Consider the following 18,329-nt stretch of genomic DNA (forward strand, 5'->3'; position numbering starts at 1 on the left):
CCCCCCTCACCATCACACTGGCCCCCCTCTCACCATCACACTGACCCCCCCCTCACCATCACACTGACCCCCCTCTCACCATAACACTACCCCCCCTCACCATCACAATGACCCCCCTCACAATGACCCACCCCCCTCTCACCATCACGCTGACCCCCCCCCCCCTCACCTCACTTGTTTATTTACATCATAGTCTCTTCTCCCTCCCCCCGCAGACATCAACATGGCGGGAGAGCCCAAGCCCGACCGGCCCAAGGGGTTAAAACGAGCGGCTGCTGCACTCTACAGGTAGGTACTTAAACCACTACACCGTGGGACTGGACCGCCCTATTACCGGCGTAGAGACGGTGGGCGCACGTCCACCATGTTGCATGAACTCCGAGACACTTGATCAACGTATACCGGGAGAGCACTCGGCTACCTAGCGCGGAAGGGGTTAATGTTTGCTTCATCATTCAGGATTCCATTTTAAATCCCCGCCAATAAAAATAAATCCAGAAACCCACGGGATATCCGCCAACGCCACGGCTAAGAAGGCTGATTAGGGGCTGGACGCTCCAGCGATTCCCAAGCTGAAGCGATTCGGACATTTCTTTGAACACTCGGCCATTTTTAAAAGGCTGCTGCAGAAATGATTTTCCGTTACAGCGTGCCAGGAGGTGAACATTGGCACGCCAAGCCAAAAGATATTTAGGTCGCCCAATCAGAATCACAATGATGTCACGGATTTCTATTGGCCACCAGATTCAGGCTGACCTCAGTCGCCATTTTTGTTCCTCCCAGACAAGAATTCTTGTAAAGGGAATTTCCAAATTAAATATCCCAGGAAGCAAGGGGGGAGGGGGGAGAGCGGGAGTGGGGGGGGAGGGGGGAGAGCGGGAGTGGGGGGGGGGGGGAGAGCGGGAGGGGGGGGGAGAGCGGGAGTGGGGGAGGGGGGGGAGAGCGGGAGGGGGGGGAGAGCGGGAGGGAGAGAGATACATACAGGACAGATAAAGGAGGGGAGAGAGACGGGGGGGGTCCGTATTAGGGTTCTATTTCAGGGGACCCCTTGTTTTAAATAAGGTAACAAAAAAAACCAATATATATCTATATATATTTGCTAATGTCAATAAGATGAGTATGAATTTCACCTTTAAAACATTGTTTTCAGCTCGTTTTATAAAGCGGAACCGAGTATGACTTCAGGAGCCTTTTCTGGGTAAAGACATTAAAACAGGGGTAGCCACCTCCAGTCCGCAGGGGCCACCAACAGGTCAGGTTTTCAGGATATCCCTGCTTCAGCACAGGTGGCTCAGTCGTTGACCAACTCCAGTCCTCAAGTGCCACCAACAGATCAGGGTTTTAGGATATCCCTGCTTCAGCACCGGTGGCGCAATCAGCGGCTCAGCTGATTGCACCGCCTGTGCCGAAGCAGGGATACCCTGAAAACCTGACCTGTTGGTGGCCCTTGAGGACAGGAGTTGGCCGCCCCTGCACTAAAACACAAAGAATTAAGCAGACAAATCCCTTAATTGGCTTTAAAAGCAATTAGCAGCCCCCCCCCCCCCCCCCAAAGAAAAATAAAAAAGGGTATAAAAGAAATCGTTACCGGCGTTCAGCAATTTCAGAAGCAATTAAAATAATTATTGGATTTTTCATATTAGGGATTTATCACGGGCGCCCTTCAAAAAAAAAAAAAACCCCCATTAAGTCGTAAAGCGTCGCGGCGTTGGGTGTTAATCACTACCGAGCGGAGACGGCGTTTGGTTTAACAGCTCGGCAATATCTTCGCAAGATTACCCGCCACGGACAACGCGTCCGCCGCTCGTTGGACGCGGTTGTCGAAAATTGGTGTTTTGATTTTTCATTCTAAAAATGGGCCAAATGTGTTTGGTTATTTGAAATGGCGAAAATGTGCAAAATGTTCGTTTTCAAGTATTCACGTTTGTTTGAAGAGGCAGCCCGAGCTTAAACATATAAAATGTTAAAAATATATATATACATTTTTTTTTCTTTTTCATTTTAATACCGTTGATTACCGTTTATTGAAAACGAATTACCGAAGCTGCTGTTAGATTCGTTCTCCCGGGAGCGATCAGCAAAACCCTGCTTCCCGGGGTTCACTAAATGGCCGCCTTTCAATTGCTATCAATCCTTCAGGCAGTGTAACTCAGCAGCTACAATGTAACCTGCTATTACTAAGGCAACATTATCTATTGTTACAGTTTGCAGCTCTAACTGCTGAGAACATTGGTAACACATGATCCCAAAGAAGGAAAGTGTTGCAAAGATCTTGCACTGCTGGAGAGGTGGGCTAAATCCTGCTGTAGAAACCAAATGATGCTCAGTATATTAAAACTCATTAAAAATGGCATTTGCAAATACACACACGCAGGATATTCAGTGGATTGCTCCTTTAAAACAAACAAATGGGTGCCATTTTTTGCCCCCAAACGAACAAATTCTCGAACATTCGATCAGAAACAAACACAAAATTTTTGGGTCTGAATTTGTATTTTGGGGAAAATTCACTAGGGTTGCCAGGCGACTTCTCCAAATATACTGGACACAATGGTGAAAGGTGTGATGTGCTCGAGACACACACACAACCCTATCTGCTCCATGCTGTTTCCTCCTCTCCTTGGCCCCACCCCCAGGCTCCTTACACCTCCTCCTGACTGGCTGCATTACCCAGCAGCAGCCAATCAGGATGGAGGAAGCTGCCCAGCCCCCTAGCAGCAGCCCTGCTCTCTCCCTGCTCGGGGAAATCCTGCGGCCCCCCCCAAGCCGGTCAGGTCACTATGTCCAGAGAGGTAATACCGGCATACACATACACGCCCAGAGAGGTAATACCGGTATATACATACACGTCCAGAGAGGTAATACCGGTATACACATACACGCCCAAAGAGGTAATACCGGTATACACATACACGCCCAGAGAGGTAATACCGGTATACACACACACGCTCAGAGAGGTAATACCGGTATACATGCCCAGAGAGGTAATACCGGTATACACACACACGCCCAAAGAGGTAATACCGGTATACACACACACGCCCAGAGAGGTAATACCGGTATACACACACACGCCCAGAGAGGTAATACCGGTATACACACACACGCCCAGAGAAGTAATACCGGTATACACATACACGCCCAGAGAAGTAATACCGGTATACACATACACGCCCAGAGAGGTAATACCGGTATACACATACACGTCCAGAGAGGTAATACCGGTATACACACACGCCCAGAGAGGTAATACCGGTATACACACACACGCCCAGAGAGGTAATACCGGTATACACACACACACGCCCAGAGAGGTAATACCGGTATACACACACACACGCCCAGAGAGGTAATACCGGTATACACACACACACGCCCAGAGAGGTAATACCGGTATACACACACACACGCCCAGAGAGGTAATACCGGTATACACACACACACGCCCAGAGAGGTAATACCGGTATACACACACACACGCCCAGAGAGGTAATACCGGTATACACACACACGCCCAGAGAGGTGATACCGGTATACACATACACGCCCAGAGAGGTAATACCGGTATACACATACACCCCCAGAGAGGTAATACCGGTATACACATACACGCCCAGAGAGGTAATACCGGTATACACACACACACGCCCAGAGAGGTGATACCGGTATACACATACACGCCCAGAGAGGTAATACCGGTATACACATACACGCCCAGAGAGGTAATACCGGTATACACATACACGCCCAGAGAGGTAATACCGGTATACACATACACGCCCAGAGAGGTAATACCGGTATACACATACACGCCCAGAGAGGTAATACCGGTATACACATACCCGCCCAGAGAGGTAATACCGGTATACACATACACGCCCAGAGAGGTAATACCGGTATACACATACACGTACTACGCCCAGAGAGGTAATACCGGTATACACATACACGCCCAGAGAGGTAATACCGGTGTGCACATACACGCCCAGAGAGGTAATACCGGTATGCACATACACGCCCAGAGAGGTAATACCGGTATACACATACACGCCCAGAGAGGTAATACCGGTATACACATACACGCCCAGAGAGGTAATACCGGTATACACATACACGCCAGAGAGGTAATACCGGTATACACATACACGCCCAGAGAGGTAATACCTGTATACGCATGCCCAGAGAGGTAATACCAGTATACACATACACGCCCAGAGAGGTAATACCGGTATACACATACACGCCCAGAGAGGTAATACACATACACGCCCAGAGAGGTAATACCGGTATACACATACACGCCCAGAGAGGTAATACACATACACGCCCAGAGAGGTAATACCGGTATACACATACACGCCCAGAGAGGTAATACACATACACGCCCAGAGAGGTAATACCGGTATACACATACACGCCCAGAGAGATAATACACATACACGCCCAGAGAGGTAATACCGGTATACACATACACGCCCAGAGAGGTAATACCGGTATACACATACACGCCCAGAGAGGTAATACCGGTATACACATACACGCCCAGAGAGGTAATACGGTATACACATACACGCCCCAGAGAGGTAATACCAGTATACGCATGCCCAGAGAGGTAATACCAGTATACACATACACGCCCAGAGAGGTAATACGCGTATACACATACACGCCCAGAGAGGTAATACACATACACGCCCAGAGAGGTAATACCGGTATACACATACACGCCCAGAGAGGTAATACACATACACGCCCAGAGAGGTAATACCGGTATACACATACACGCCCAGAGAGGTAATACACATACACGCCCAGAGAGGTAATACCGGTATACACATACACGCCCAGAGAGATAATACACATACACGCCCAGAGAGGTAATACCGGTATACACATACACGCCCAGAGAGGTAATACACATACACGCCCAGAGAGGTAATACCGGTATACACATACACGCCCAGAGAGGTAATACCGGTATACATACACGCCCAGAGAGGTAATACCGGTATACACATACACGCCCAGAGAGGTAATACACATACACGCCCAGAGAGGTAATACCGGTATACACATACACGCCCAGAGAGGTAATACCGGTATACACATACACGCCCAGAGAGGTAATACTGGTATACACATACACGCCCAGAGAGGTAATACCGGTATACACATACACGCCCAGAGAGGTAATACCGGTATACACACACACGCCCAGAGAGGTAATACCGGTATACACATACATGTCCAGTATTACCTCATTTTTTACTGGTCAGAGCGTCCTAATACAGGACAGTCCGGTTCTATACTGGACACCTGGCAACCCTAAAATTCCCCCATCTATAACCCCCTTAAATGCCTGAGGGGAGGTGCAGGGATACATTTTGGTCCTAGGGGAGGCTGTGGTGTGTTCCCATTGGTGGGGAGAACATGAGAGGGGAGATTTGACCTCAAGAGCTAACGATCCAATCTGTCCCTTTATTCTTTTTGCAGCAGTTACGATGTCGACTTTGATTACTACAGAGATGACTTCTACGAGAGGTAAATGAAACGGCGCGGCGGGCGCGGTCTCTGGCCCCTGTATTCTTTTATATGTGTGTCAGTGTGCGGGAGAGATAGCGGCGGCGTGGGAACGCATCTTCATGTGGTCACAGTGCTCTGCGGGGGGAGGTCTGACCTGTGAATTAGAGGGGAGAGGTGAGGTGGAGGGGAGAGGTGAGGTGGGGGGGAGGGGTGGAGGGGAGAGGTGAGGTGGGGGGGAGGGGTGGAGGGGAGAGGTGAGGTGGGGGGAGGGGTGGAGGGGAGAGGTGAGGTGGGGGGGAGGGGTGGAGGGGAGAGGTGAGGTGGAGGGGAGAGGTGAGGTGGGGGGGAGGGGTGAGGTGAGGTGGGGGGGAGGGGTGGAGGTGAGGTGGGGGGGAGGGGTGGGGGGGGAGAGGAAGGAGGGGGAGAGGAAGGAGGGGGGAGAGGAAGGGGGGGGGAGAGGAAGGGGGGGGGAGAGGAAGGGGGGGGAGAGGAAGGGGGGGGGAGAGGAAGGGGGGGGGAGAGGAAGGGGGGGGGAGAGGAAGGGGGGGGGGAGAGGAGGGGGGGGGGGGGAGAGGAGGGGGGGGGAGAGGAGGGGGGGGGGAGAGGAGGGGGGGGGGAGAGGAAGGGGGGGAGAGGAAGGGGGGGGAGAGGAAGGGGGGGGAGAGGAAGGGGGGGAGAGAGGGAGCGACACACAGGAGGAGAGAGAGACACACACACAGGAGGAGAGAGACACACAGGAGGAGAGAGACACACACAGGAGGAGAGAGAGAGACACACACACAGGAGGAGAGAGAGAGACACACACAGGAGGAGAGAGAGAGACACACACAGGAGGAGAGAGAGAGACACACACAGGAGGAGAGAGAGAGACACACACAGGAGGAGAGAGAGACACACACAGGAGGAGAGAGAGACACACACAGGAGGAGAGAGACACACACAGGAGGAGAGAGAGACACACACAGGAGAGAGAGATAGACACACAGGAGAGAGAGACACACAGGAGAGAGAGACACACACAGGAGAGAGAGAGACACACACAGGAGAGAGACACAGAGAGAGAGACACACGAGAGAGAGAGAGACACACACACACAGGAGAGAGACACAGGAGAGAGAGACACACACAGGACTAGAGAGAGACACACAGGACTAGAGAGAGACACACAGGACTAGAGAGAGACACACAGGATTAGAGAGAGACACACAGGAGGTGGCAAGAGATATAGGAGAGATACAGGAGGAGCTATGCATGAAGGGAGAGAGAGGCAGATACAGGAGGGGAGAGAGGTGGGGATACAGGAGGGGAGAGAGGTGGGGATACAGGAGGGGAGAGAGGTGGGATACAGGAGGGGAGAGAGGTGGGGATACAGGAGGGAGGGAGAGAGATGCATACAGGACAGATACAGGAGGGAGAGAGCCAGATAAATGAGGGGAGAGAGAGCGATACAGGAAGAGAGAGGGGTGGGGATACAGGAGGGGAGGAGAGAGAGATGCATACAGGAGGGGAGGGAGAGAGAGATGCATACAGGAGGGGAGAGAGAGATACAAGAGGAGAGAGGGGTAGAGATACAAGAGGAGAGAGAGGGGTGGGGATACAGGATGGGAGGGAGAGAGAAAGAGACACATTGGGGGAGAGAGCTGGGGAGTCAGACCGAGCCCCCACCCCCCCAAAAAACGATATCTATTTCCAAAATAAATTTACCCGGGGAAATAACGCTCGGGGACCCGGGGACCCGGGGACCCAGAATCCCCCCCTCCCCCCCCCCCCCCGGTAACCGCGCGTGTGCCTGCACCGAGGGTTTTATATCTCTGGGCGGGAGTGCTGGCATTGTAACCCCTCGGTGGGCAGAGTCTCCCGCACTGCAAAGCCCACCGAGGGGTCCAAGTAACCTACACCCCCTGCAGGGGTCACCGAGCAGAGGTCGGGGCACTGCTGGGGAAGGGCACCTGCGTGCTTCGGGGGATAATTAAACGGGGTAACTAAGGCGTGAATGTAGCTCTATATCTCATTTGGAGAGAGGGGGGAGGAGGAGGAGGGGGGAGGAGGAGGGGGGGGGGTCTCTGCTTTAGGATTACGTCCGTAACCCCTTCCCAGCCCAGGCAGGCTGCACAGCGTCACCCCGCCACGCGTTACGTCACCCCGCCACGCGTTACGGCAGCAGAATGTGGACTTGCGCGGCAGCACAGCTCCCCCTGCTGCTGCGTTTTGGATCTGCTTCTCCGGAAGCAAAGGGGGTCCCGCAGAGATTAACGGGGGTCCCGCAGAGATTAACGGGGGTCCCGCAGAGATTAACGGGGGGTCCCGCAGAGATTAACGGGGGGTGCCGCAGAGATTAACGGGGGTGCCGCAGAGATTAACGGGGGGTGCCGCAGAGATTAACGGGGGGTCCCGCAGAGATTAACGGGGGGTCCCGCAGAGATTAACGGGGGTCCGCAGAGATTAACGGGGGGTAACATTATTACACGGGCGCCGGACTCCATGTTATCCTGTTAACTTCCATTATTTTTATTTTTTTATTATAAAACTGGTATTTCTCAGATTTGCTGAGTTTAATTGTATAAAATCATGGAACGTGGCGCAGTATATTAAAGATCGGGTTTGGAGATTACGGATGCTATAGATTACAACATGGGTGGCCACTCCAGTCCTTATGGGCCACCAACGGGTCAGGTTATCATTGAGCCGCCTGTGCTGAAGCAGGGATATCCTGAAACTCTGAACTGTTTGTGGCCCTTGAAGACTGGAGTTGGCCGCCCCCTGTATTGCAGATATCCCTTCTTCAGCACAGGTGGCTCAGTCTTCGATTGAGCCACCTGTGCTGAAGCAGGGGTATCTTTAAAGCCTGACCTGTTGGTGGCCATTGAGGCCTGGAGCTGGCCGCCCCTGGATTAGAAGGCAGTTAATCAGTAATAGAACAAGGGGAGTTTTGGTAAATCAGAGCAAAGATTAATAACAAGATAACAATGCAAAGAAACATTGTTCTAACATTAATGACTAAGGACATGTGTCTGGCAGCCAGAAAGGGGGTATAAGAAGTAGCTCGGAGGTACATGTTAGAATTAGAAGCCCCCTAGCTACCATGACGTACAGTATGCTGCAGACTCCCCGCTCTGTAACCAGCTTCTCTACGGCGCCTGCGCAGGGAGCTTCGCCTCAGAACAATAACCATTGGAACTGTCCCCAGGATCCCATATTGGGAACTATGGCACGCATAGGATCTCACACTCATGTTCTTGAAAGCCTGTTCACACTGTCACACTGGGGTGGGGGCGTCGACCCGGCAATTTTGGGTTATTAATATTGCTGCCAGGACAGTTAGCTCCCGGACTTCTGGGGACTACCGATGAATTTGGCGCGACCTGCCGTTTCGGGTAGGATTACAAAAAAAAAGGCAGGGGAGCCTGGTCCAATTCCCAGTGTCGGCTCCTTGTGACCTTGGGCAAGTCACTTTATCTCCCTGTGCGTCAGGCACCCAACAAATAGATTGTAAGCTCTGCGGGGCAGGGACTTGTGGTTCCCAAAATTCTATGTACAGCGCTACGTACACTGTCAGCGCTACACGGGAAACAAAACCACTTCCTCCAGCTCAGTAGAAGCCTGGAGCGTAATGGTCAAATAAGTAAAACATGGCTACTGCCTGCACCGCCGCAGATAACCACACTCTGTCTCTCAGGCTCTTCGAGTATCGGGGGAGGGTGTCCCCAGCCCCCCGGACGGTCCCTGTGAAACGCCAGCGCGTGTCCATGCCGTTGGTGCGACGGGTGAAATCGGCGCTGCCGGTCAAGCTGCTCGCCAGATCGGCGGCGCTCGCGGGCAACTCGGCCAGACTCAAACGTAAGTGTTACCGTGAGCCCAACTCATCCACAGGTAAACACAGACACACCTGAGGTTCGGAGGGGGGTGGGGGGTTCAACGGCGTAGACAGCATTGTAAGTATATGTTCAGCGTCCTGTGTCACTCTGCCGTCCGGTGAGGTCACTCCTGGCTCTGCCGGTGACATGGACCGTTTGGAGACAGCAGGAGGGGTCTGTTTGCAGAGCGGGATTTTAAAATGGAGGTCTCATGTCAGAGGGAGTTTCTTTAGCAGCGATGTGTGTCCCCAGTGTTAGAAGTATCTCTGCTACTGGGTCATTTGGTGTCATTGTACCCCCCTGGGGGGGGGGAGCTGAACATTTTGTGACATCACTCTGATGTCACCGGGAACTTCCTGCACCGTATAAAACAATCAAAGTGACAACACGGGGACTTCCTGTTTCACTTTGGGGCAACATTGGCAAAGCTGTGTTATTCCAGAAGACACCTTGGCCCATTCACTTTCAATTGGCTGGAAGGTGTCTTGTGCATTGGCACCGCTTCGTATTGTTAGCTTTTACTTGCATGGCGCCAGCATATGCCGCAGCGCTGTACAAGGTGGGAGGGAGGACAATAGGAAGGCGGGCCCTGCCCCGAGGAGATGACCATCCTCACAGCAGGACCTCCTCTGTTCTTCTCTTCCCAGTGAGGAGCAACGAGATCCAGACCATTAAAACGGAGCTGACGCAGATCAAGTCGAACATCGACGCCCTGCTGGGGCGGCTGGAGCAGATCACCGGGGAACACAAGCCATGTGCAGGTGGGTGCGGAAGGGGCAGGGATTTACCTGTCCGGGTCATAGGGAGAGTGTCTTCTACTAGGCGCCAGATCAGGAAGCGTGTAGGAAGTATTTATAACACGTGTACCATAAGTATTTACATGACCTTAAAGGAGCAGCCCCCCTCTTATATGTATAGAAAGCATGTGGGGTACCCGGGCCTGAACCATGTTAATTTCATCTCAGGGACCCACCTGCAGAGGTTTTAAACTTCTATGAAATACCTGGGGGCACCTTCCCCAGGAGGAATATCAGGTAGCAGGGGGTCCCCAGACACGGAGACCGTCTGCTTCCTGTGCTGCTGCTTTAAATTACACATTTCAGCACGGGGAAACTGCACGTAGCTGCCTAAGAAACTAGTATGAAATTAGCAGGAGGAGAGAGTCCAAAGACTCAAGGTCCAGAGCCCGGGCGCCACAAGCAGGTCCAGAGCCCGGGCGCCACAAGCAGGTCCAGAGCCCGGGCGCCACAAGTAGGTCCCGAGCCGAACGCCACAAGCAGGTCCCGAGCCGGGCGCCACATCCATGTCCCGTACTGGGCGCTACAGCCGGCCCCGAGCAGGTCCCGAGTTAGGTGCCACAAGCAGGTCCCAAGCCGGGCGCCACAAGCAGGTCCCGAGCCGGACGCCACATCCATGTCCCGTACTGGGCGCCACAGCCGGCCCCGAGCAGGTCCCGAGTTAGGTGCCACAAGCAGGTCCCAAGCCAGGCGCCACAAGCAGGTCCCAAGCCGAACGCCACAAGCAGTTCCCGAGCCGGACGCCACATCCATGTCCCGTACTGGGCGCTACAGCCGGCCCCGAGCATGTCCCGAGCTAGGTGCCACAAGCAGGTCCCAAGACCGTTACCGCAAGCAGGTCCCGAGCCCGGGCGCCACAAGAAGGTCCTGAGCCCGGGCACCACAGGCAGGTCCCGAGCCGGGACAGATAGCTGTGTATGTTACATGGCAACCTTACTTACAAGCATTGTGAAAGATGATGACAATGACGACACAGAGCAGGAGCAGGGGGAGCAGTCGCGGTAACGTCGGTTTGTTGGTTATAACCCCAGTATGGTTTGACCTTTGGGTCTTTGCCGTCTCCCAGCCATAGCAATCCGGAAGAAACCAGACTACACCAGGAGCGAGTTTTCCCAGGACGACAGCGCGTCGGAGGCCGGGGACACGAACACAGACGAGCCGCTTAACGGGGACGACGGGGACGACCTGACGCGGGACGACTGCACAGACCTGGTACGAACATGAGCTGCGCCGCGGGGACAGAGCGAGGCGAGAGATGGTTCAACCGGCATTACACCGGGAGGTGGCCAACTCCAGTCCTGAAGGGCCGCCAGCAGGTCAGGTATTAGGGATATCCCTGCTTCAGCACAGGTGGTGCAGTCAAAGACTGAGCCACCTGTGCTGAAGCACGGATATCCTGAAAACCTGATGGCCATTGAGGACTGGGGTTGGCCAACGACTGAGCCGCTGGTTGCGCCATCTGTGCTGAAGCAGGGATATCCCTAATATCTAGCCTGTTGTTGGCCCTTGAGGACGGGTTGGGCAGCCCTGCATTAAACCCTCCCATATATCCAGTAGCTTGCAAATCCCATTGAAAGCTTTGGGATTTGTTCCTCTTTGATAAATCTGGGGCCTTTTTTTTTTTGGCACCAGAATTGCCCCAAATGTTGCCCTACAAACCCCCATTTGAAAGTCCCAATATAAAAGCAGTAACGACCACGAAAGATGAGAATGTCGTTATTTCATATTTGGAATAAAGGAGAGAGATTCTGAAACCTAGGGGTCCCCAGAGGTCAAGAGCTCTCCCCCCCCAAAAAAAGCCTGTGTAGGTTACTGCTTTTGTACAAGACCGGACTGTACTTGCCCTGAACCACCTCACAGTGTACTCGGCACTTTACAAGAGAGACAATACAGTACAGGGAATTATACTAGAATAAGTGCAACACATGAGAATAGAGGAGATCCCTGCCCCGGAGAGTTTACAATCCACGTGGTATGATGGGAGACTTAGGCTGCGTCTATACTATAGCAGACGGAGCGGGACGGAGGGGAGGCGCGCACACGCTGTGCGTTCACATCTATGGTCCTCTTTGAGGATGCCTATAGATGGCGCCAGCGCGCACGGCAGACAGCTGGCAAAGGCGCGAAATTGAAGGAGACAGGGCCAAGCGATTTTTTGCGCGATGGCATGATCACGTGACCTGTCTCCTCCAATCAAAGTGAAATTACATTTTCAAAGTGACGCCATTTTTTTTTTTTTGTATGCCGGTAAACTCACACAACACAAACAACACACACAAAATTAAAGTTCATTTCCATACCGGGGGGAAAGTGAACTTGTCTGCACAGTGCTTCAGATGCTGAATCTGAAAAAATGCCCGTGGATCGGGATGTGAAGTAGGAAAGGGACGTCCGCGCCGAAATTTTATTGCCACGCCCCCAAATCGCGCCCGCTGCATACCCTGCAAAGCCACGAAAAAGCTCAGGCTTTAGCAAGAGTATCGCAGCGTGGGTGCACCTCCCCTCCGCTCGGCTCCGTCTGTGTGAGTATAGACGCAGACTTACAGACAGCAGGTGAGGGAATAAGCGCAGTGCCTGGCCTTGATGGTGGGCAAGTGCAGCAGATGGCTGTGCCTGGCCTTGATGGTGGGTAAGTGCAGCAGATGGCAGTGACTGGCCTTGATGGTGGGTAAGTGCAGCAGATGGCAGTGGCTATCCTTGATGGTGGGTAGGTGCAGTAGATGGCAGTGCCAGGCCTTGATGGTGGGTAAGTGCAGCAGATGGCAGTGACTGGCCTTGATGGTGGGTAAGTGCAGCAGATGGCAGTGGCTATCCTTGATGGTGGGTAGGTGCAGTAGATGGCAGTGCCAGGCCTTGATGGTGGGTAAGTGCAGCAGATGGCAGTGACTGGCCTTGATGGTGGGTAAGTGCAGTAGATGGTAGTGACTGGCCTTGATGGTGGGCAAGTGCAGCAGATGGCTGTGTCTGGCCTTGACGGTGAGTACATGCAGTGCCTGGCCTTGATGGTGGGTAGATGGGAGTGCCTGGCATTGATGGTGGGTAGGTGCAGTAGATGGGAGTGTCTGGCCTTGATGGTGGGTTGATGGGAGTGCCCGGCCTTGATGGTGGGTGAGTGCAGTAGATGGCAGTGCTTGGCCACGATGGTGGGTGAGTGCAGTAGATGGCAGTGTCTGGCCTTGATGGTGGATAAGTGCAGTAGATGGCTGTGCCTGGCCTTGATGGTGGGTAGATGGCAGTGTCTGGTCTTGATGGTGGGTGAGTGCTGTAGATGGCAGTGCCTGGCCTTGATGGTGGGTGAGTGCAGTAGATGGGAGTGCCTGGCCTTGATGGTGGGTAGATGGGAGTGCCTGGCCACGATGGTGGGTGAGTGCAGTAGATGGCAGTGCTTGGCCACGATGGTGGGCAAGTGCAGCAGATGGCAGTGTCTGGCCTTGATGGTGGATAAGTGCAGTAGATGGCTGTGCCTGGCCTTGATGGTGGGTAGATGGCACTGTCTGGTCTTGATGGTGGGTGAGTGCAGTAGATGGCAGTGCCTGGCCTTGATGGTGGGTGAGTGCAGTAGATGGCAGTGCCTGGCCTTGATGGTGGGTAGATGGGAGTGCCTGGCCTTGAATGTGGGTAGGTGCAGTAGATGGCAGTGCTTGTCCACGATGGTTGGTAGGAGTGACTGGGTGTGGGACAGTCGCCACGGGTCCAGGCTGTGTAAACGCTTCATGTAAGAGGTGAGGTTTAAGGTTTGTATTAAAGGTGGGGAGAGAAGCTGCTTGGTGTATACTGAGTGTGAGGGAGTCCCACAGGTAAGGGGCAGTGAGGGAAAAGGTTTAAGGTGAGAGAGCTGTAGAGGTGAAAGGGCTGGAGAGGAGACAGTTATGGGCAGAGCGCAGGAGACGAGCAGGGGCACAGAGAGATCAGAGCGTAGATAAGCCTGCCCGACTTTAACATGTCGCCCTGACTCTGTCCCGCAGGAGACCAGCCTCTACACAGATCTGGACTCTTCGCTGCACTAACGTGGTACGTCCAAGACTTTCTTTCTGTAAATGACACCCGAGAAGATCATGTGACTGCTTCTAACAACCCCAGAAAATGTCCCCTCGACCTCTGCACCCAGGAAGTTGCTAAAGAACAGTCTGACATCACGCAAAACAATGTACACACCCTTTATTTATTTGGTGATGGGGGGGGGGAGATTTAATTACACAAAGCAGCCTGAGGAGAGGGGCGAGGGTCCGTCCGTCCGTCCGTCCGTCCGTCCCCTGCCATGAAGACACAGGAATCCCATCTTTCCAACACCTTTTAATGAATCCATCGCTTGCCAAAACCAGAGACCCGGTTACCTGTGCGATGTGAACCACGACGCCTCTACTGATCCGGAAACCGGCGGCGCTTGGAAACGTGGGAGCGGCGACGTCGACGCCTTTGGGGGGTTGGGGGGGGGATGAAGAAGGGCAACTTTCCAACTGACGAGGGCTACGGTTCCCGCTGCTTAACCCCTTAGCTGCCAAGAGGGGACCGGCAGGCCCTGCTGAGGACTTTGGGGGGGGGGGGGGGGGGGGAGAGGAGGAGGGTCGGGAGATAACGCTTCGATAACTCACCTGCGGCCAGAGAACACTGTGGAACAGATCGACACGTGAGACTGCAAATAGTGGGCGTGTAACAAGGGGTTTGGTGACCGGGAGCTTTTAAGATGGCTGCCTCCCACACCAGTAAAGGAGAAATCCCTCAATGTTTATTGTGTGTGCGTGACACATACATATATATACATACACATAGAAATACTGATACACACACACACACACACATTCTGACACGCACACGCGCGCGCACACACACAGCAGATGCATTTCTCACACCTATGGCAGCTAAGGGGTTACTTATCCCCCTCCCCCCCACACACACACCAAAACGGATAGGCAAGCATCACTGTAGAAAGCTTTAGAACAAGAAAATAGCCACATCCACAAATAGCATCTTAAAAATAAATAAAATATGAAATGGAGACCTGTAGGAACGCGGCTATCGCACGCGCCAGGGAGCGCTCAGATTTATTCACATAAATTAGCGTCGTGTTATCTCATCGGGGCAGGCGCGGGTGCCCGGCTGTAAACACGGGACAGCTCATTAAGAGCGAAGAAAGCGGCTTTTAAAAAAAATAGAAATAAGGGTGGTTTTTATTTATACCTGGTTATAAGTATTATAATGCGGGGAGTACAATATAGAATTTCTGACAGATCAGAGGCGGTTTTAGCCAGGGGGGGCTCATTCTCCAGCACCCCTCCCCCCAAACAGGTCAGGTTTTCAAGATATCCCAGCTGGCTCAATCAGAGGCTCAGTCGAAGACTGGGCCTCTGATTGAGCCACCTGTGCTGAAGCAGGGACTAATTGAGCCACCTGTGCTGAAGCTGGGATACCCTGGAAACCTGACCTGTTGGGAGGGTCTTGAGGACTGGAGTTGAGAACCCCAGTTAATGTATTAAACTTACAGTCAAAATCCTACACGTTCTGCTTCTTTAGAACAAGCTGCATTGCGTTTTACATTATTATAAAAATAAATTATTGCAGGTTTGAAGCAGGGGGTCTCCTGAAAACCTGACCTGTTGAAGGATGAGCCCCCCCCTGGCTAAAACCGCCTCTGATCTGTCAGAAATTCTATATTGTACTAGCCGCATTATAACACTTATAACCAGGTATAAATAAAAACCACCCTTATTTCTATTTTTTTTTTAAAAGCCGCTTTCTTCGCCCTTAATGAGCTCTCCCGTGTTTACAGCCGGGCGCCCTCATCTGCCCCGATGAGATAACACGACGCTAATTTATGTGAATAAATCAGAGCCCTCCCTGGCGCGTGAGATTGGTGGATGTGGCTATTTTCTTGTTCTAAAGCTTTCTACAGTGACGCTTTCCCTTTCCGTTCGGGGGTCTTTGCCTTTAACCAGGCTCGAGCAGAGAGGAGAAAGTCCCGATCACACTGACCTTTTACATATACGCGTGTGTGCGTGTAAATAAATATATATTGTGTCTACCCCCCTGGAAAGGTAACACTGTGTGCGATTTGGTCCTGTAAATAAAAGAAGTATGTAAAATAAATGCCTGGAACGTACATTTGCTGTATGTTTTGATATTTGTGTGGGAGGTGGAGAAATGTAACATAAAAAGACAAACCGCCTCACTGCTACATCCAAATCATACAGTTAAACGCATTTTTTCTTTGCGTACGCCGGGGTCATTTAGTTCAATTCTTTAGCCGACGCATTTCAAGCCGGCAAACCTCGCCAAGTCCCGACTGCGCCCGCAAAAAGCTCTCCTGACCTCTCTAATGCAGGGAGAACGGGCTTAATAGACAGGTCAGTCACAGGTGTGTAACAAAACCCGCCATTTAAAAGGTGGGATGGGCGAGATTGAAACCAGCGAGGAGGGGGGGGGGGGGTCTCCAACCTACAAGCCATTGTTTTGGGTGGGTTTGGGTGAAGACATCGGGCAGGTCGCTTGGGATCATAAAGTGCGGTGAAATGACCGCCTTCAGGTGACTGCACAGCACTTCTGGCGCTGAAGCGATGACAGCTGCAGCTGCCAAGTGGGCTATAGGAACCAAGTTGTCTTGCCGCGATGATCTGCTCTATTTCCAGCCCCGGGGAACCACCCCCCCCGAGATACATACTGGTGAAGTTAGCTGCATTACTCCCAGGAGTTTAAAGGGGCATTTAAATCGCCGTCCAATAGGAAGCCACACCCGATGCTGCAGCTTCCTATTGGCCAGGGACCAGGCCGCCACTTCCCCCCCTCCTGGAGGGAGATTTAAACACTAACTATCCATGGGTATTTAACCCCTGCGGTGCCAGACGGTCCTGCCACCCTTGTGCCCACTGGTAACACTGCTCCGAGTTCCAGCGGCTCGCCCGGAGGTGAAGGGTCACCAATCAGCGCAACGAGGGAGAGGCCACGACATGTAGCGTATGTTACAAGGGCCTCTAGGGCAAACCTGGCCTGTTGGTGGCCCTTGAGGACCCCTGCCCATAGTGGGCACTTTATGATGTACATGTTCACCAACGGGGCACTCAAGGTGTTAAACATTCAGGACGTAACCAGCACCACCATATGGGTCTGTAGGGGGACCCCCCAGATGCAGAAATAAACACAAGATCCAGCAGCTGGAGACCCCTCCCCTCCCGCTTCCACCCAATATAAAAGGAAAAAAATGGAGGGGGTGGAAAGGTGAAACTGCTTTTAAAGTACCCCCACATTAAATCTGTCGTTAGGTTACATGCAACGTGTGGTCTTTATATAGCTATACGTACGTTTACAGTAGCGCCAATAAAATGTACCCCAGTCCACAATACCGGGACCCCCCAGATGAGGTTGAAGACATGTGCCCATCAAGTTCAACCTGTGCTAAATTTAGACGACAGATACTTTATCCTATATCCGTACTTACAGTATATTGATACAGGGGAAGGCAAACAAAAAACCCCAGTGACACATTATCTAATGATATCTCATAAGGGGAAAATAAGTTCCTTCCCGACTCCAAATATTAGCAATCGGATTTCTCCCTGGATCAACATCCTTCCCATGTTTACTTATTTGGTATATCCCTGTATACCTTTCCTTTCTAAAAGATGTCCAACTTTTTTTTTTTAACAAATCTATTGTATCTGCCATCACAGTCTCCATGGGTAATGAATCCCACACTGTAACTGCCCTTACTGTAAAGAACCCTTTCCTTTGTTGCTGGTGAAATTTCCTTTCCTCCAACCTTAAGGGATGGCCCGAGTCCTTTGTACTGCCCGTGGGATGAATAGTTCTTTCGAAAGCTCCTTGAATTGTCCCCAGATATATTTGTATATCGTTATATCTCTTCTTAGATTCCTCTTTCCTAATGTAAACAAATCTAATTTCGCGAACTGCAAATCAGATTATCCATTCCCTTTATTAATTGGGTGGCTCTTCTCTGCACTCTCTCTAGTTCCATAATATCTTTTCTAAGGAGTGATGCCCAAATTTGAACTCTATATTCAAGGTGCAGTCTTACTAATGCTTTATAAAGGGGCATAATTCGGTTAACTTCCCGTCCATGCATTGCCCGTTTAATGAAAGATAAGATCTTATTTGCCTTTGCAGCTACTGTATGACTTTGGGCACTATTGCTAAGCCTGCTGTC

At 52.1% G+C, this 18,329-nt stretch overlaps 1 protein-coding gene across 1 annotated transcript; it reads left to right on the forward strand.

The window, feature by feature from the left end:
- Positions 1–219: 219 nt before the first annotated feature.
- Positions 220–14,634, forward strand: RALY (RALY heterogeneous nuclear ribonucleoprotein). The gene is made up of 6 exons (XM_075571911.1): positions 220–288; positions 5,494–5,541; positions 9,200–9,360; positions 10,025–10,138; positions 11,241–11,386; positions 14,140–14,634. The coding sequence occupies exons 1-6, from the start codon at positions 224–226 to the stop codon at positions 14,179–14,181; spliced, it is 576 nt and encodes a 191-aa protein (XP_075428026.1). The 5' UTR covers positions 220–223; the 3' UTR covers positions 14,182–14,634.
- The last annotated feature ends 3,695 nt before the right edge of the window (positions 14,635–18,329 follow it).

The sequence above is a fragment of the Ascaphus truei genome, chromosome 15 (assembly GCF_040206685.1).
Source record: "Ascaphus truei isolate aAscTru1 chromosome 15, aAscTru1.hap1, whole genome shotgun sequence".
Classification (NCBI taxonomy): domain Eukaryota; kingdom Metazoa; phylum Chordata; class Amphibia; order Anura; family Ascaphidae; genus Ascaphus; species Ascaphus truei.